The sequence below is a fragment of the Pagrus major genome, chromosome 15, assembly GCF_040436345.1.
Source record: "Pagrus major chromosome 15, Pma_NU_1.0".
In the NCBI taxonomy this organism is placed as follows: Eukaryota; Metazoa; Chordata; class Actinopteri; order Spariformes; family Sparidae; genus Pagrus; species Pagrus major.
The window spans coordinates 17,124,106-17,144,644 of record NC_133229.1 but is presented as its reverse complement, the minus strand read 5'-3'; the positions used below and the strand labels follow the sequence as shown (position 1 = coordinate 17,144,644).

General features: G+C 42.7%; 1 protein-coding gene across 1 annotated transcript in view; it reads right to left on the bottom strand.

Annotated features, from left to right (window-relative positions):
* ttc7a (tetratricopeptide repeat domain 7A) overlaps positions 1 to 20,539 on the bottom strand; it is a 54,844-nt gene that overhangs the window by 26,641 nt on the left and 7,664 nt on the right. Inside the window, exons 5-15 of the mRNA XM_073482658.1 lie at positions 20,338 to 20,459; positions 19,563 to 19,641; positions 19,080 to 19,249; positions 16,700 to 16,763; positions 16,354 to 16,491; positions 13,627 to 13,710; positions 12,585 to 12,689; positions 9,461 to 9,578; positions 8,879 to 8,936; positions 8,439 to 8,511; positions 8,175 to 8,335 (exon numbers count right to left, since the gene is read on the bottom strand). Of these exons, the coding sequence (XP_073338759.1) occupies positions 8,175 to 8,335; positions 8,439 to 8,511; positions 8,879 to 8,936; positions 9,461 to 9,578; positions 12,585 to 12,689; positions 13,627 to 13,710; positions 16,354 to 16,491; positions 16,700 to 16,763; positions 19,080 to 19,249; positions 19,563 to 19,641; positions 20,338 to 20,459 (1,172 nt within the window). The remainder of the gene's footprint in view (positions 1 to 8,174; positions 8,336 to 8,438; positions 8,512 to 8,878; positions 8,937 to 9,460; positions 9,579 to 12,584; positions 12,690 to 13,626; positions 13,711 to 16,353; positions 16,492 to 16,699; positions 16,764 to 19,079; positions 19,250 to 19,562; positions 19,642 to 20,337; positions 20,460 to 20,539) is intronic.

The window sequence follows — 20,539 nt, the reverse complement described above, 5'->3', positions numbered from 1 at the left end:
GAGGCTCATCCTCAAATCCCGTAGTAGATTCTATGAAGAGGGGGATAAACCTTCCAAATTATTAGCCAGTCAACTCCGTCAAAGAGCGGCATCCCGTATTATTTCGCAAATTATGCTACCTGATGGCTCCTCGACAGAGGATCATCGGACTATTAACAACTGCTTTAAAGAGTTCTATTCTAAATTATATTCTTCAGACTCAACACCAGATCATAACCAATTTGACTCTTTTTTTTCCACTCTGAACATTCCAACAATTGATTCTGACTCTAAAGAGCGATTGGAACAAAATTTGACGTTGGAAGAAATTAACAATGCGATAATGTCCCTTCAGAGTGGAAAAGCCCCCGGCCCGGATGGATTTCCAACTGATTTTTATAAAAAATTCAAAGATAAACTTGCCCCTCTTCTTCTCTCAGTTTATGCAGAAGCACTGGAGAATAACATTCTTCCGCCTACACTTTGCCAAGCATCTATTACATTGTTATTAAAAAAGAATAAGGACCCTCGTGATTGCTCATCGTACAGGCCAATTAGCTTGACAAACTGTGACGGTAAAGTGTTCTCAAAGGTCATTGCACTCCGGCTTGAAACAATTCTTCCTCATATCATCTCGGAGGACCAGACTGGGTTTGTCCAGGGCAGACAGTCTTACTTTAACCTGAGACGATTGTTTAATATCATCTATACAGAATCTAGCACTCCGTCCCCGGAAGCAGTAATATCGCTCGATGCCGAAAAGGCGTTTGATCGGGTCGAGTGGAATTATCTTTTTCATACACTTAGCAGGTTTGGTTTTGGCCCTAACTTCATTCAACTTATCAGGCTCATTTACACTGACCCAACTGCCTCAGTTTATACCAATGGCATCTCATCCGAGTACTTTCCTCTTCACAGAGGGACGAAGCAAGGGGATCCAGTGAGTCCGTTGCTTTTCGTTCTAGCTATAGAACCACTTGCTATAGCTCTCAGATGCAATAATAGTATACAAGGTATTTCACGTGGTGGCCTAACTCACACTGTCTCGCTTTATGCAGACGATTTATTACTATATGTCACCAACCCTATCACATCTATCCCTGAAATTCTTAGAGTCTTGCAGGAATTTGGAAATATATCTGGATATAAACTAAATTTTAATAAAAGTGAATACTTCCCCATCAGTAGTAATGCTAGAGAATATCCCAATCTGCCATTTAAGTTATCTGCCGAGTCATTTACATATCTAGGTGTCAAAGTCACCAAATCGTATTACAGTCTATTTAAAAGGAATCTCACTCCTCTATTGGAACAGTGTAAACAAGATATTAAAAGATGGTCTGTTTTGCCTCTCTCTCTCATCGGGAGAACAAACTCTGTAAAGATGAATATTGTGCCAAAGTTTCTATATTTGTTTCAAGCGTTGCCTGTTTTCATACCACAATCTTTTTTTAAGACATTTAATCAAATGATTTCTTCCTTTATATGGAATAATAAACCAGCTCGCATAAGAAAAGAATTTATGGAAAGACCAAAAGGTGTAGGTGGGCTTTCGCTTCCAAATTTGTGTACGTACTATTGGGCTGCGAATTTTAATGCCACCTCTCTATGGTTAAAAGATTGGAATGATAAGATCCCTGCATGGCTCCAGATTGAAAAGGTTACAAGCAGCCCACACTCACTCCCTGCCTTACTTTGTGCTCCCCTACCACCACTAGTTAATAATATTAAAGACAATATAATTGTTACTCAATCTTTACGTATCGTGAACCAGTTCAAAAGATGTCTGGGCATTCAGAGTATTTCTATTCACTCACCAATAATACGTAATCACTTATTTCAACCATCTTTATTGGACAGTGGTTTCAAAACTTGGTATGATAGGGGTATTCGTAGTATTGAGGACCTGTATGTCAATAATACTTTTGCTAGCTTTGAGCAGCTATCCAGAAAATTCGGCCTAACCAATAATCATTTTTTGCGATACTTGCAGATTAGAGATTTTACTCGTAAAAAGTTTGCTAATTTTCCTACTCTTCCCCCTCCATCTTGTCTGGATTCCCTATTAAAGGTTAATAGGCTGAATAAAAGTAGAATATCATTTATTTATTCCCATATTATGGATAGCTACAACCACTCTATTTCACATATTCGAGACCAGTGGGAAAATGACTTTGGGGTCCAGCTGTCTGATGACGAATGGGATAAGGCTCTTACTAGGATCCACTCTTCTTCCATATGTTCTAGACATGCTTTAATACAGTTTAAAGTGTTGCATAGATTACACTTCTCAAAAGCTAAGTTAGCAAGAATATTTCCAAATGTAGACCCATTATGTGACAGATGTAAACAGACCCCGGCTACTTCCTATCATATGTTCTGGTCTTGTCCGAAACTTTTTCCTTTTTGGTCATCCTTTTTTGAAGTCATCTCTAATGCTTATGCTTATAACGTCTCACCGTCTCCTCTGGTTGCTGTTTTTGGTTGGTTTTCTGATCCAACGGGATCTGTTCCCCCTGTTCATTTACAGAGGGTCATTGCCTTTTCCTCCTTACTAGCTAGACGCTTAATTTTATTCAAGTGGAAGGCTGCTATTCCTCCATCACATCACCACTGGATAAGGGACGTTATGCAGAATCTTAAGATGGAAAAGATCAGAAGTACCCTCAACGGTTCCATCAGCAGATTCCACAAAACCTGGGACCCTCTAATAACCTATGTGAACAATTTACCTGGTCTGGAACTGGAACTCTGAGTGACTACACCTGCCCTTGAACAATCCTGTAACATTAGGTGTTAGGTGCACTTGTTGTGGTTGTTTAGTCTTGTGTGTTCTCTTTTGTTTTTGTTTGTTTTGTTTTTTTTTGCTTTTGTTTTGCTTTTGCTCTTCTCTCCTGTTTTTTCCTGTGACGAATTTTGTCACGTTGATTTTGGATTTGTTCAGTCTATGTCTGTTGTCGGGATTGTTTTTCTGTGGTTATTTGTAAAACAGAATATGATTGCTTTGTATGATAATTGAAAAAACTACAAATAAAGTGTTTAAAAAAAAAAAAAAAAAATCATCAGTCCAAAAGATGAACAACTACGTTGGGAAATATCTGGTTCTTCGATTGAATGTATAAGGTACAAGCTTGTCTACATAAAAATAAGTTAACTACAACTCCCAAGGTGCACTTCAGGGGGAGACATCACCAGTCACCAAGCTTAAAATTCTGTTCCATGTGCTACTCATGATGGCTGGAAGCTAAAAAACATGCTGCTGAGAAAGCTGATCTTTAATCTGCAGTTCAAATCAGTTCACTTTTACTTAATTATGGTGCTGCATTTCGAAGCATTTTGAATTCACTACTGTTGAGATTCACTGGACTATTCTCCATGGCAACGGTGGCTGAGGCTAATGGGTATTCAGAGTCATGTCACGCTAAAATGAAAGATAAAACATGATTTCTCAGAAACACAGAAATAATTGAAACTGGTGGTCCTAACATAAACCTTTATGATTGTTACATTATCTCGGAGAGTTCTATGTCTCTGTGTTAAACAACACAGAGTGCAGAAAAACTCTTCCAACACATTTCATCATGAACGTCAAATGAAAAGAACAACTATAATAAAAATTAAGAAAGACTGCATTAGCGGCAAACATTATCGACAGGTAGCCAATCAGAAAAAGGGGACACTGTGCTAAAATATAATAAAATACATGTACACAAATATGTACAAGTATACAAACTGGAAAAATTATGAATAAATCCGTCTCCAATATAAGCCTGTATCAAGTAAAGGCCTTATACTTATATACACTGGCCACTTTTTGAGAAGCTACACCAACTTCTTTACAGTGATGTCAAATTAACACCACCTTGTGTATTTCACAGAAAGAAATATCCAACTGATCTGAGTCAACCAAGGATAGAGTGTCTTCCACCTATTATTATTCACCGCTCCACACAGTGTTTCCCTCGCAGCTCCAGAAAAGGTAGATTTCGTCAAGATTACAGCACTCAGAACCACACATCAGATTACAAAGGCTGTCATTAACAGCCTCCTGGGAATGAGGCTGGTGTTGTGTTTAAGGACGAGTGGCAGCGAGCGGTGTAGCTCAGTGTAAACGCGGTGGCCAGTTGAGCGGTGAGTGCCAGCGTAAACTCCATATAAAAATAGCTAATAATGTTCCCTTGAAAAAGTGGTACAGCTACAGTATTACTCATTCTGCACTCCCACAGATCAGAGTGTGTATTCTCTACAGGCACACGGGCGCATGCAGATACACGAGTAGGGCGCACACATCACATTACACTATATAAATATGTATATATATATTTATATATATATATATATATATATATATATATATATATATATATATATATATATATATATATATATATATATATATACACACACACACTACATGCATAGAGATTAACACACACAAGCCTGTGCAGACAAGCTTGCTTTGTGTAGTAGAGCATAAGCCAGGCATGCATGTGCACGCTAATACACACACTTGTACAGATGCACACACACAAACACACTTGCTCATGCTGCAACATCCCGTTAGATGAATGCAGAATCAAAGGCTGGGATTAATCATTCTCTTTAGTACAAACTGCGAGACCACGAACACTCTCTCTCTCCCCCCTCTCTCTCTCTCTCTCTCTCACACGCACACACAAACACACACACATGCACACACAACCCTCCCCCTCTCTCCCTCTCTCGCCTCAGCTCTCTCAATCTGTAGCAGAATCCCATTTCACATTGAAATGCATGCCTGTTTACTGGGTGATTAAAATTTCAAAGAAAAGGGAGCAACGGAGACGGAGAGATAAAAAAGATGAGAGGCAAGGAGGGAAAAAGATGGTGAGAAAGAAAGGGGAAAGAGATGGAGAAGGAGAGAGAGAAAGACAGAAGCTGGGGATGGAGGATGTGGGAGAGAAGGAGGAAGGAGGAATTCGGTGTGCTACAGCGAGCTGACAGTTTGCTGTGGTGCAGAGAGGCAGTGGCTAACAAGAATCACACACATGCATGCACACACACACACACACACACACACACACACACACACACACACACACACACACACACACACACACACACACACACACACACACACAAACATGCCAGATTACTATCTTGTACACACGTACACCCACATCCCCTCACCCCCACAACACACAAGTACACACACACAACTGTCGCGGCATGCCAAGCACCATGCACGATACAAGCTTTGATCTCTGATGCTCGCTCACACATTCAAAGCAAATGATATTCAATGAGCTTGTTACTGAGAAAACACCTCCTTTCACTCTCTCTCTCTCCTCTCTGACTCTGAGGTGTGCAACTCGGCCTCAGCCTGGCGGGTTTGGATTCGTTTCCATGTGCATAGCACAGGTTGGGTTTAAGGATAAAATACTGTAGATAACTGTTTGCAGTGCTGTTTGCAGTGCATTCTGATAACCGTGTCACTTTTCTCACTTTGAACATTCCTCTCCATCTGCATGTTGACAATTATTTGAACTACAGTGATCTTTCAGATTGTTGTGTTTTAGTTTTGGTTCATAAAAGCTGCATTATTGCTAATAGCCTATGTGTAATGTGGCAACCATTTACCTAAATACAGCAGACACAGAGTCACGCTGATTTATAGTTTTGCTTCTGCTAACATTATGAATGTAAGTCAAATATCTACTCTTCTTTTAGCTCTGTTTTGGTCTCCACCAACTCCTGTGGCATATATCTGTCTCTTTAGCTGCTAAATTCTCCACTTTGTTCACCATATACTCGCTGACTTTGTCTGTTTGGTGTTTGGTGCTGGGTAGGTAACTTACTTGCTATAAAACAGTCCCAATTTAATACTGATGCCTCTACGTGACCTCCATAAGAAAATGTGTCCATCAGCAGAAAGATTGGCTATTTCTATTAAGTGACTCTTAATGGCCGTCACTGGGTCGGATTCCCCATGAAATCATAACATTACTACTGCTGTTAACTTTAGCCTTCTCAACAAAATGACTATTACAGAGCAATCAAATCTGTTAGCTGTAGGCTACATGTAGGCTAACCTAGGTGTTATTAACCCTACATAGCCTAAAAATGAAAATGTGTTTAAAAAAATACATGCGCTAACCAGGTCAAGAACGTGTTTTACAGGAGTTCGTAGTATTCATACCACTTTTGTCCACCATACTGTTGTGATTGACTTAGCTAGCAATTCATCAGTGGGAAGTATTATTAGATGTGATTAAGTTTCTATATTATACACTGTATAATGTTTCCAGTAATATTCACAGGTAGTTAGTCAATCAGCAGCAGACTAGACTAGTTTGTTACATTGATGCTGATGATACAGTGCTCTAACTCCGAGACAGAGATTGAGGAACGAAAAAACGTCATTAGCTGGTGCTCCCAGGCCAGTTGGGCCCAAATGAATTGGGCCAGGTCAGGCTGGGACTAACATTTCAGGTCTGTGCAGAACTCTAATGTCTCTCTTCCGCTTCAAAGATGCTTTACCAGCACAACATCGAACCTGCAAATTATCATTAGAAACACAGATCGACAATCACAAAGCTGATGGTCACTAAGAATTAATTTTAATTCAGTTCTTCCATTCAGTAAACTACCAGTGTAGAGATCTCTCTCTCTCTCTCTCTCTCTCTCTGTGTCTCACTCTCTGATTCAATGTCTCTCTCTCACTCCATAACAACAGTTTGGGAACAACAACTGATGCTGCCTGCTCTACCCATATGACCTCATGGTTACCGGGGCGATGGGGATTCCTGGCGCAGAGAACGATGTGATTGGCTGGGCCTGGAAAAGAGCTCTTAAATGGGTCAAAACAGTCAAGTATCTACAGTGAGGATGTGTGTGTGTGTGCGTGTGTGTGTGTGTGTGTGTGTGCATCTAGAAAGAGCGAGTGCAGATTGCGTCTTTCAATTGTACATACAGTACTGATCAGTAAAGCTTGTGTAATTATAAAACCATCATCTTCCCTGCATCCACCCACTCTGTCTCTGTGTTTTCTTCCTCCTGTCAGGCTCTCTCTCTCACTTACATTCTTCCTTCCCTTGGTTGTTTCATCAATTTTCTTGTTTTTTCTGCATTTCCTCTCTCTTCCTCTCCCTCCTGATGCATGGATGTACCCCATCTGTCTGTGCTGGGACCATGGAGGCCAACACTGACCCCAAATGGCTGTATTATGAAATGCTTTGCTGGGCTTTGAAATAGAGAAAACACATCAGAAAGATGATGCAACATGCTTCCATATTATGGTGAGTGCGAAATAACTGGCCTGGATTGTTACTGTTATCCAACTCGGATACAATGGAGCTTCATCCGCAACTAATGAATGTGTTTTTAATGAGTTTGTTCAGGATGAATGAATCCTCCTGTGAGATCATGGGTGCATCTTTAATCTTTAAAGTTTTAGGGCTATACTGCTGCTAACTTGCCTTAAACCATTTCATTTCAAGCAGTATTCTTATTACAATTTTAATTAGTAAAATAACAAGTATCTGTATAGTAAGCCTCGGTGAGGTATGACACAAAGATAGAAATGTGAAATAGTGGACGCATGGTTAGAGATGCCAGCCCATAACCAAAAGGTCACAGGTTCAATCCCTGCAGCATGTCCTTTCAAAGAGTCCCAGAGCAAATCAGTGAATACCTCCCTGTCCCAAAACGATTAGAGCATAAATGTCCAAGTCAGTTTTTTGTTTTAACCTATTTAGTGTAGCAGACAGGTGGGTGTTTGTAACGGACGACTGAGTTCTGACGGTGACGCAGCACCGGGGCTCGGGTCAGAGCTGCAGTGTTAAAAGGGTAAGGGTGTATGAGGGGCATAGGTACCGCAATGCAGGCCTCTACTCTGACACGTCTAAATAAGGCGTCAAGTGTGTGTGTGTGTGTGTGTGTGTGTGTGTGTGTGTGTGTGTGATTGGCCTCCAACAAAGTGGAGCTGAGACACCCTATCCCTACGGAGGGGACTAGTGTAAGGACAGGGCCACACTGCACCACACTGGAGCTACTCTTACACACACACACCCACACACACACACACACACACACACACACGCACCATGCAAAGTCTAAAAACATAGCTTTCGATTGGTGCCTTATCCTCAATTCACCAACACTTCCAACAACATTTTCTATAGCCTGTGTGAGTGGGATGGTATTGTGGGTTTTACTTGAAGTTGCTGGGGTGCTGGCTGAGGGCCAGGCCCAGGGTGTCCAGAGCATGACGGTGGTGTTTCTGGGCGCTGAGCAGCAGGGTCAGCAGGTGGAGTGAGTGTAAGTCATCCCCACGGAGAGACAAAGCTGCCTGCAGAGGCTCTATGGCTGCTGATACCTGTCAGACACACAACCGTTCTCCGGTATAACTTACAATCTGCAATATTTTCCGATTATTAATGACAAAATATGTAATATTGTTCCCATTTGTTTGCTCATACCTGGCGTACAAGTGCCAGCTGCAGAGCCAGATACATAGCAATCTGTGCGTCCTGGGGGTCTAATGAGTGAGCCCTGTGGGGGAGAGAGAGAGGGCCCTCATGGTTCATGTTGTGTTAGCAAAGGTGTTTATGGCAGGAGAGTAAACTTTTCATACGTGCCATAAACTCCAAAAACCTGGGTCTCTGTGGGATACTTCTGTGAGGCTGAACTTGGGCACAGATGTCGTGCTTTGAGCTAAATGCTAACATCTGTATACTAACAAGCAACAACAAAACTAACATGCTTATGCCTTGTTAACATGTTAGATAAGATGTTACCATCTTAGTTTAGCTTGTTAGCATGGCAACAATTGGCAATAAACACAAACACATCTGAGCTTTGCAGGCAAACTGATAAACAGAAAGGACGTGTGAGGGAGAATGGAGGAACCAGAACTTACTTGCTCAAGGCTCGTAGTGCTTTTTTGTTGAATTCGTTACGATCAGCTTTCAAAGTGGCTGCAGAGAAGAAAAAAGAACCAAAGTTTACTTGGTACAGTTTTAGCTTTGCTATATTTTGGCAGTAAAAGTATACAACTAGTTCTCGGACCTACACAACAAAAAGAACCTTTGTCATTACCCTCCGAAATGACCCACAACCATGCAAAGGAATATTTCACGTTTTTGGGAATAACATTTTCTTGCCAAGAGTTAGATAACTACTGTCATGTGTCACTCTCTGTTTGTTATATATGTAGCTACAGAACAAAGCCAGGAGACAGTTAGCTCAGTACAAAGGGGGTGGAAGCAGGAGGAGACAGCTAGCCTAGCTCTGTCCGGATGTTTTGGGTAGGATTTGTTAAATCTTTTTCTTTAACCTTCACCTAAAACAAATCTGCCTATTTCCTAAATTTTCATCAGTCATCAATCAGCTTTGGTTACCCTTTTCGTTTTAAGCATATGAACAAATGAAAGATGCTGCAGTTATCCAGGAGAGGATATTCTCAGTGTATTTGTCTGTTGGTTAGTTTGTGTGTCCTTACCCTCTGAGGCCTGTAGACTGCAGCAGAGTCCCAGAGCCAGGTAGGCCCTGGGTAGAAATTCTCCAGCTTCTTCCCCCATCGACACCACACTCTGCGACAGAGCCTCTGCCTCCTCAAACTGGACACACACACAAACACACACTCAGTTATCCTCTGAAGGATGTTAGTTTATACTTCAATGGGCAAGTGAGCTACTAAATTATGCTCACGGTAATCCAGTTCGATCACGAAAACAATAACAACAAATCTTGAAGGAGGATTGTGAGCAGGACCTGTAACATCGTCTTCTACATAAGAGGAAAACCTTCGGAGCGTTGAGACCTAAATGTGGCCGAGGCTCAGCAAGGGATGGACTATTGATGGCTGGGCCTGGCGTGAGTTTAGTGTGAGGACAGTCCGAGTAGATTCAGTTGAAGGACAACGCAGAGTTTGCTGAAGGACACACACACACACACACATACACACACGCTCGCCCACACGCGCAGCAGTAGACTGCAGGCGGTGTGTGGCTGAGCTGAGCCGAGGTGCTCTGAGCAGAGGAAAAAGTGTGTCACTATGTGTGAGGTATGGCTGGCGGCGGGCGGGCAGGTGGGTAGGTGGGCGTAGGGGGGGTTAATGCCTTTGATAGCACGCCACCGCAACAGCGAGCTCTGACACGCTCCCCCTCGCCCTCCTCCTCCACTCCTTCCTCCCTTCATCCTCCTCCTGTGCTCTCTCTCTCTCTGTCTCTGAATCCAGTCCTTGCAAGTTCAAAACCTGCACACAATAGCCAGTCATTTAAACACACAGCTCGTCCGTGCACATCTTAGGAGGATTACGTTTTTTTCTCTCTCTCCCTTGAATGGTGTGAAAGAAGAACACGTCGCTGCTGCCGGGTGAAAACCTTGCATCTGCAAAACTGCTCTTCAGGAATTTATAAAAGCGGCTTTGCTTTCAGATCGCCAATCGTGCGGTTTGTAGTGACGTCAGGGGTTTGGAGAGGGTTTCATGTGGCCCAGGATCCATTTATAGGAGCATAATGCAAACCTGAAAAAATCTGATGAAATTATCATGAAGTTTTGTGTGGTCTGTGTGCTAGTGGGCCGATGCAATTAGCAAGAAAAAGAAAGCTGCCGACTAGATAATAGTCCAGACTGTCCAGTGGGGCTGATGGTGGATAATGGTGGCCCATTTATGTAATGCCCCACTGCACTATGGCCATAGTGTCCCATTGTGATTACGGCTGTAAGCTCCTTAGTGTCTCCGGCCTGCCATGATCTCCAGCCACTGACAGATGTGCTCTCTCCATTCGCCCCTGTTAACTCCTCTTTTCTAATCTCTGACCCCTTTCTCTCTCTCTCTCTCTCTCTCTCTCTCTCTCTCTCTCTCTCTATCCAACCCACCCTTGCTCGTTCTCTCTCCCTCTCTCTCCCTCCCTCCACTCTAAATACCACTGTTGATGTGACTTTCTCCCTCCTGCCCAGATCACGGTGATTCTTATCTCCCGGAGTGACCCCGGTGTCAATCCCAAAACATTAGCAGCACAGTGAGTCTTTGTGATGACTTTCTATGTACACACACTAAATGTTCCATAAAGCTGACACAACTTCACCTTTCAGCTTATCATCTTACGAGTGTTCGCTGAAGCTCAGAGGGCAGGTCTGAGTAAATGTAAATGCACATGCATGGATTACAAAACTGACTGCAGATTTGAGATATCTCATTAGATACAGCTGGAGAACAGATCCTTGCTCCTATGTCTGTAATCCTGTGAAATTTGAACCTAAGTCTGCTCCCTTTTTTGTTTGTGACCTCTTAATACAAGACAACGGCTGCTTTTGACCCATATCACAGCGTGTGTGTTCCACTGATGAATGATTTTTGTCTCATAGAGTCACAATTGAGCATGCCCAAAGAGGTGAACCTATACAACCTTAGCTTGTAGCTGCAACGTTGCTGCTTTCATTCACAACACAGCCATACAGGCAGTTTCCTGAAATGTCTTGAGGTGGTAGATTGGTGGTGCAGATTTTCCCTGAATATAGATCCCTACTCCCATTCACACACGCCCCCATGCAGGAACTTTTCCTGGACACTTCAGTGATTGCCTGCATGTGTGAAAGGAGTTTCAGAGCTAGAGATAGCTGTGCAAGCAGCTTCACATGGAGTGATCTGAATGCTAACGTCAACAAACTAACGTGCTCACAATGACATGATAACATGCTGATGTTTTGCAGGTTTTATGTGTACTATGGTTGCCATAACTTAAAGTTGAGCATGTTAGCATGCTAACATTTGTAAATTAGCTCTAAATACAGTTGAATGTGTTAAATTCAATGGAAATTTTTCCAAAATCTGTTGTGAGATTTCAGTCTGGAACAAAGCTGTGGAGTGACAGATGAACCGACAGATACAGACATTGCCATCCATTACAGAGCTGCCAGCAAGGCTAAAAATGAGCAAATGTTAGGTAACAGTTGGAAAAATGAACTGTCATATAATTTGATTTTGTCTTGTTATGTCTGTTTTGGCTTGTCTATTTTTTGTCCTGTTTTTGTCTTGACTGTATCACAGTAATCATCCCAGCAACAGAGCCCCGGATTCTCTTGTGTTTCTAGTGTAATTCTTAAACTGGACAGGATCATTTCTTAAACTGATTTATTCTTTTGCTCTTTTGTCTCCTTTCTTCCGGGGTGACTCCTCGTGGAGAACCTGATTACCAGGTTTGGAACCACTGCTTTAAGGGCAAAGGCACATGACAGAGAGATTTTTACTTGTCTCATTTAAAGGATTTTATTTTTTAGAGGTGCTGATGTCAGATTCATTTAGGGACCCCCTTTCATCTTGGTGTAAACATCTGCCTCCCCCTATCTACTCTCTAAATAAAGGAGAGCAGCAAAAGCCACCACATGGCTGAACAGACATGGAAAACAGCTCCACCTACAGAAACTCATCCATAGAAAATTCAAAGGTATCACAGCAACAAGTATCTCTGGGACATGTGGAGCAAAAACATCATAGCAAGAGCAATAATAGCATATAAAATTAGGTCTTAGGTCATAATTTTAATCTTAATGTCTGTCAACTGCATGTGCGTATGTGTATTGTGTAAACAAGTGCATGTGAATGTTTTGTGTGTATTCACCCAGTGCAGTTGGCCGATGCAGACTTTAGCAGCCAATAGGGGCAATGAGGGATCCTGTGGTCTCATCCTGGCACACTCTTTAAATACAGACACAGCACCAACTCCCTGTAACACAGACACACACACATCACTGACAAATTATGATTCATGTGCACACAGCAGCCACTTATCATGCAGCCACAGATGACATGGATCGCTTTCAAGCGAGTGTATCAAACACACATCAACTGTCCTTACACAGCCCTAACAGACCCATTTAGACACACAGTCACTTAATACATGTAGGCCAATCATTAATGGACCACATGCACGCGCACATGCACCCACACATGCGCCCACACACACATGCACACACCCGACCGGCCCTAAATAGAAGCGGATCTGACGACACTGAGGCGGCCCCTTCTCCTTCTAGGGAGCAGCCTATTTCGAGAGCTCTCCATTGATCTGCAGTGTCACTTTATCCTGCAACCCAGATCAATTTTTCTGTCACACACATGGGTGCACACACACACACACACACACACACACACACACACACACACACACACACACACACACACACACACACACACACACACACACTGAGGGACAGAGAGGTAGAAGGAGAGAATGAGAGACGATTGTAAGCTATTCCTGCTCCCTCTGAGGACTCCCATTTCAAAAATGTCCATTTTTTTTACATTACAATGATATGAAACTTTTATTTATCTGCCAATAAATGCAATAGTTTTTCGATCAATTAAAATTATTTTGGAGTAGCAGTTGGGTGTGAGGGTTGCCACAAAGGACCTATAAACATATTAATAAAGTTCTGTCTTCTCTTTTAGTGTACTTTTTTAATTGTCCATATGGAGTAAAAACACCACCAAGCTGCTTCTCACTTATCTGTGAATGCTATCTGTTGCACGTCTGGACGTGAGGGCGAGTCAGAAGCAACGCAGTGAATAGGACAGAGGTATGGCAGAAGATGGATGTCTGCTTTGGGTGTGGCGTGGTGTGTGAGGGGCCGTTGCTGTTATATAAGGAGAAATGAGCTCACCTTCCCGGCCGCCATGAGTGACAGGCCCAGCTGGTGCCAGAGGTGGAACTCGTTGAATGCAAACTTCATGGCTCGTTCCAGACACTGCGAAGAAATGCAAACATACAAATATGTATTAGTGATACAATTTATACAAGTTGGATGCGTAGGTACAGGTCGATGGTAGACAGTCTGACCAGGTAACCCTAGATTGAGCCAAAAAAAGAGAGAAAAAGATGTGAAATGCATAAAAAATGAGTGCTCAAACTGTTCCAACGCTGAGCCATCAGAAGACAAAGTCAGGAACATTACAATTAGTCACCACACTGAATGGCCACTCTTCTTGACTACATTTTTCTAGCTTGAAATGACTGTCAGTCACCACTCACCACCCACTCAGTGCTCTTTCACTACATAATAATGTGATTGATGTGTGTGTGGATGAGCAGAGGATGGCGTGCGGTGCCGCTCAGTAAGATGTTGTCAGTCATGCAGAAGTGAGCTAAACCAAGAAAAAGGTCTGCCTAATATTCTGATTAAATAATGTGCACTTATGAGAACGGCTGCTGACCGTTTAACATGCACACAAAGATGTCCTGCTGCAAAGAGCTCAACATATCCACCAGTGTGTGATCTGATTAACTAAGAGTGTGGGCCATGCAGCTAATTGTATCAGTGAATAGACTGTGGGTATTTCTTTAATGATGTAATGACTGAACTAAGCTGATTAACGATTAAAATACAGTTAAACTTGTAAAGTCTACTACTATGAAACTGCAACTGCTGCTGCAACATACGTAATGGTGCTGACCCTTGTTAACCCTGCTAAATCAGGCCCCCACACATACCAAATCCCAGTTTAACCTCTGGTTAGGGGGTTAATGTGCAGAGTTAGGACTGGGGTTCAGACACATCGGGATGTAGGAAACAGAAAACTGCCAATAGCCAGGGGTAACTCAGCACCCTTTCTCACCTTCTGTACTTAGTGGAAAATGCTTCTGCTCCATTACATTTTAGATGGAAAGACCTTTTTGTTCCACATTCACTTGATAGCTCTACTGCTGATATACACTTTGCAGGTTCGAATTTTGAAATATAATGCACTGAACCCTTTTAGCCGGGAAGGAGGATCCCCTCTGATCCCTCTCCCAGGACGAACGGACATGTGATAGATGCTGCATGTGCAGAACAGACCAACAAGAACAGAACCAACGTTTCACAATGACAACATTTATAAAACATGTAGATTACAAAATATATGTGAAGAACTACTACATAAAGTAGTTGAAAAGTCCACAGCTAGCAGCTCTGTAAGGCTGCACTTATCACACAGGAAACCAGGGTCTGAGTCCTGTGGGAGGCAATGTTTCTTTATTAATTGTATACATAGTTGACTTAATATTTTCTGTTTTTAGGATGTATAAAGCTGCTGAATGCAAACTGTGTACATAAAGTTTAGCAAAATCCATGGTAACATATTTCGATGTTGCTAAGATGTCCAGTTGACGGTCCTGAACCATAACGGGATGGCTTGATTGTATGTTCAAACAATGGTCACACAACATCTCAGTGTTTGCTTGTTACAGCTGATGCTGGTGGGAATGTCTTTTTATAAACAAGAATTCAATGAATAGACAGTTTGACTTGATGATGGTACTGGATCACCGAAGTCAACAGAATTCACTCTTTAAGAAAAGTGAATGTGTAAATCAAATTTCATGGCAATCCATCCGATGATTGTCAAGACATTTCACTTAACAGCAGTAATTACAACGTAAGGGTGGCGCTAGATTAAAAGTCAAGAGCTCACCAAAGTCATTCGGGAGTCATTGATAAGGGACCTTGAATATCTTACGTTACATTTAAATGAGCCGACTTTCATGTTGGGAGGGGACCGTCGGTGGCGTTGCCAAGCCAGAGACTACTGTTCAAGATGGTGTTTCAATATTTGTGATGATGTCATGATCTTTTCCTAACCCTAACCAAGTAGTTTTTGTGAACTGAATTAGCTAATTTTATTTGTTTTCCATAACAGCCATACATAGTCTAATACATACCTGAGTATCATCCAACTGAAGTTTGATATTGGAATCAGAACTAGCTGCAGACAGGATTGATTAATGTTTCACTAAGTCTGTAATCAATCAATGTGAATTGTATTCATCACATCAGGGATGGATGGCACTGACTCACTGACATCTAATTTTTAATAAATGGCCCGTACTGGCCTCATATTTCAACAAACTGATCCTCTGGTCTAGGTGGAATTACCTCAGCGTGTTTGAGTGTGTGTGTGGTCCTCCTCATAAGATGACTGATGCTATCTATGAATCAGTCAGACAGGTGGACAAACCTAATTTGAGACGACCCTGCTAACCTCCGCCTCCCCAGCTTCCCACATCTGGGTAGAGGTCACATCAGGGGGGTAACGGAGCTTTTAAAAAAGTGAGAAACTGGAGGAGGATTTGGAGCGAGATGAAGAGTGAATGAGAAAAGGGAGGGAGAAGTATAAAAAGACAGACCGTGAGGGGGATGATGTGAGATGGGGGAAGACTGCGAGACAGTGAGAGAAAAAGACACATAATCCCCTTCCTCAAAGTGATAAGGACATTCATTAAAAAGTTTGGCAAAGGCAAAGCTCTCACTAACACATCTCATCTCTCACTATTCTGCTCCCCCCCCTCAAACCTCCAGCATAGAGTGTGTGTCTCTGTTTGTGTGTGTGTGTGACTGTGTGTGTCGCCGCACCTCAGACAGCATGGCATACTGCCCCCTCCTGGCCATGCCGATGGTGAGCAGGTCGTAGACAGAGGTTGCATCCTGCAGGCTGGCCTGGCGAGCTTCGGCCTGGTCTGGCAGACGACTGATCACCGCCTCGCCGCTGGCCTGGACGAACAGAGATGCTGAGTGAGGAAGGGAAAGAGGAAGGAGGAAGAAGAGGACAACTAAGGAAGGGGAAGAAGGTGAGACTGATGGTCTCAGCAGGAGGGTCCTCTGATAAAAGAAGTGTCTAATCCTTGTGTGTGTGTGTGTGTGTGTGTGTGTGTGTGTGTGTGTGTGTGTGTGTGTGTGTGTGTGTGTGTGTGTGTCTCACCATGGACTCTGTGATGAGCAGCAGCAACACAGCCTCCTCCACAACGTCCTGAGGACAGAAGCAACTGCCAGGACACAGGAAACAGGAAATAGTACCATATAACAGGAAGTCTATCCCTCTCTCTCACACACACATACACACACACGCATGCACACACACACACACACACACGCAGTTTGTCCAGAAGTAGATAGGCAGATTGCTGGGAGTGTCCAGTTTCTGTCTCAATTGTGGTGCTGTAACACAACACGGACCACCGTGGGCGTATCACCACACAGCACTAGCTCAGATGTCCCACACACACATACACACACAGAAAATAACACGTTGACTCCTTCATCTCTTCCCTCTCTACCTCTCCCACCCCTCTCATTCATCACTTTCTTTGCCTCTCCTCCCTCTCTGGTCGGCTCCGTGTCCCATTAGAGGAACACATTTACCAGACACCATCGTGGCCTTTCCAAAAGAGGTAACTGATGACAAAAGCCAAGAACAATACTGAAGTGCAGCTATTCCTCAGGGTGCAGTCTCCTGTTCTTACTCTCCTTCTAATCTCAGACATGGATTTAGATCTTCACTTATGATAGTGTGGGCAGGATTAGTCATGTGGCGGTGACTAAGTATGGCTCGCAGGGCCTGAGCAACGAGCGCAGGATCCCTGCAAAGAGGGAAACGCAGGAACGAGGCAACAAAATGTTGATACGGTTCAGTGTGTTGATGCAGATAACCAGTTTGTCATGTCAGGACTGTGCACTGCACTTTGAACCCGAGTGAATATTAAGTCACCTTATGTTATGTTTAGTCATGCAATGTCATGTTATGCTATTATGTGTATCATGTTATGCTATGTCAAACTGTTATGTCATGTCACGTATTCTTATGCTGTCATGTCATGCTCTGCAATGTTGTGCTGTAATGCTATAGCATGTTATGCCATGTTATATCATATCCTACTTGTAATGTCTTGTTCTTTGATGTTATATTATGTTGTTTTGTGTCACATTACTCGTTCCAGTTTCAACATGTGAAAAGACACAGTTTAAAGAGGGTTCAGCAAGTCCAGAACTAAGAGGGGTTTAAACTGCAGCCGTGTTCAAAGTTGCTCAGGACCACACAGGTGATTAAAGGGTAATTAAGGTAATTGGTTTTAGCTTTGCGATTTGAGTCTTCCCAGTTCGGCTGACCATATCACCACCTGTAGAGGAAGAAATGTAAAAAGCCAGTGCAATATTCAGAGTTTGTTTAATCATTTATAGCAGACCTTTTCAACCGGCAGACCGCGGGCCAAATGCAGCACTTTAACAACCTCATTCCGGCCCCTTTGATTATTTATATCAAAGGGCTAATAGGCTAATTAGCCCTGTTGCTAAGCACAAAAATACTCTTATTTCATTAAGATTTTAACCCAGGCTGTTTCAGCAGAGGGAATTTACAAGAATTAAACTGACAACCTACTTCTAAGGTTAAAAAGGTGCATTGTTTTATTCCTGCAATGTGTTGTCCATCACAATTCTAGCAACAAGCATAGCATACTTGCTCCGGCTTGGACATACATTGGCTGTAATAACCAGGGATGGGTGAGTTCAACATTATCTGTATGTGTATCCCTACTCAGAATGGAAGAAGGGAGGACTAACCAGAAGTTTTTAACTTAAGCCTCATAATTGATACAGGTTTAACATTTGCTATAATATTTATTTTACTCAGATAACACTCATTTCAGTCAAGTACTCACTCAACCTTAGCAATAACCTAAATATGAAATGTAAAGTTAATTAATTAGGAGGCTACATAATCGTGTGTGTCGGACTTTGATTGAAAAATCCTGTTCATCACATTATGACAGGTATTACAGGAGTGCAGTATTAGTTTCTTTTTCTTCATACGATTAGAGCTCTAGACTGCACTTATAACAGGAGCAGAGGTGTGTGAAACACTTTGGGCGTGCTGTGGGATTCCTCACCCTCAATGACCCAGCAGAAACTGGCTGCCTATGAGCTCTCTCTAGGAAGGTCTGTTACCTGACTTCCCATGTGGGCGGCCTTTAGTTTGTTACCTCACAATGACTCATGGTCTTCAGTACAAAAGACATTTGGACAAAGGGAGTTGAATAACTGCCAACTGCTACAGTTGTTGGTACGACAGTATCTTGGACAAAACATGGGCTGAAAGTGAGACTTTGACAAAGGAAGTGGAGACCTTCAGATAACTGCTTCGGGCACAATAGTGTTACAAAAAAAGAATCACAGGAGGCAACAACCTTCTTAAATGTTGAACTTGAGGGAATAAACTGCTCGCTGACAGTCGGGTAGAATAGATAGGAGTGTTCAGAGTATCAAGACAGGTCGAGTGACATAGAAATGGAGCAAACAATACAAACCAGTCGGTGCTGTAGCGTTGCGGTGGTTTAACAGTGGGGTAGATGGCGTCTTTGGAGGCGGCGGCTCCCTCTCTGTGGAGCCAGGCGGTGGGTGGGGGGCCCAGTGGGGGCCAGTAGCTGTCCTCACTCACCGAGCTCAGCAGCACCTCTGCTAGTTTCCTCGCTGCAGACTAGGAAGAAAAAAATACTGGGTAGATGAGAGTACGTATTAAGTGATGATAATGTCAGCAGGAACATGATGAGGAGTAAAACTGTACTTTGTAGAATAGTCTTCAGTGTTAAAAGCAGTGTATCATTTATTTGTCATATTTCATGTAGATGTTTCTAACATGTAACATGCTTTATTAAAGCCCCTGTTGGGTTGACTCGTTTAAAGTGTTAGCATATAGCTTGAATTCCCTGATACACTGTAGAAATATGAAATGCTTGGAAGCTAGCAGCAATGCAAACGAAAAAACTATTTGTGTGCGTGTGACACCTCACCTTTCTGAAGCTCTGAGACCCTCGTGACTCCACCACCCTGAGCACCCTACGCAGCTGGTGAGCACCCTGCGCAAGATGACTAACACAAACACACACACGCACACAAACAGTAGGCGTATATCAATGAGATGTATAGGTTGTGAAGGTGTAACACTGAAAAAATAAACAAGCAGAAAAAAAGCTGACAGTGATACGAGAACTTTGTGAACAATTCCACTGATATCCTGACTGCATACAGCTTCACATAACCCGGTTCTCAGCTTGCCATATAAACAAAATGGGAATGTTCAATAATGAGTAGAGCCGTACACCCAGTTGCTAGTGTTTCTTATATTGAATTAACGCTACTCTGAAACAGTTCGAACACAAACTGAACATTATAACCTTCATGCAGGCAGCATTTACTGCAGGGCTGTTGTACTAGACTGCATTACTTCTAGGTAGGTGTACCTAATAAACTGGAAACTGAATGTTCGTGACATTTAGAGCAACACTGACACCTGCTGGTCTAAAATAAAAATGCATCACTGCTGCACTGAGGCCGAGTGGCGCTCAAAAGCTTGTCTTTGATTTCTTCTCCTCCTCACTTTCCACAACAGAACGAGATAAGAGAGCCCAACGTTCCCTCCATTACAGACGAGGCTGACTGAGCAAAGACTGCAGACATTAAACATGCTGAATAACCAGCGATGAACAAAACACAGGTAGATTATTTCCAGTTGGTAATAATGTGTGTGTGTTTGTGATGGTGTGTATGTAGGGTTGGTAGACTCACCCCCTCTGCAGCAAACAAAGGTAAGCACTCTGTAATGCAGCCTGCACAAAGTAGCCCAGCTCGATGTCCACAGGTGGAAGCAGACTGGCTTTGGCTATCTTGGTGTGGGGTGTTGATACTGTCTGAAAATACATGACAAGTTTATTTTTACTTAAATCTTTGTCAATGCATCATATTTCAGAAACTGACCATACTGTATGTA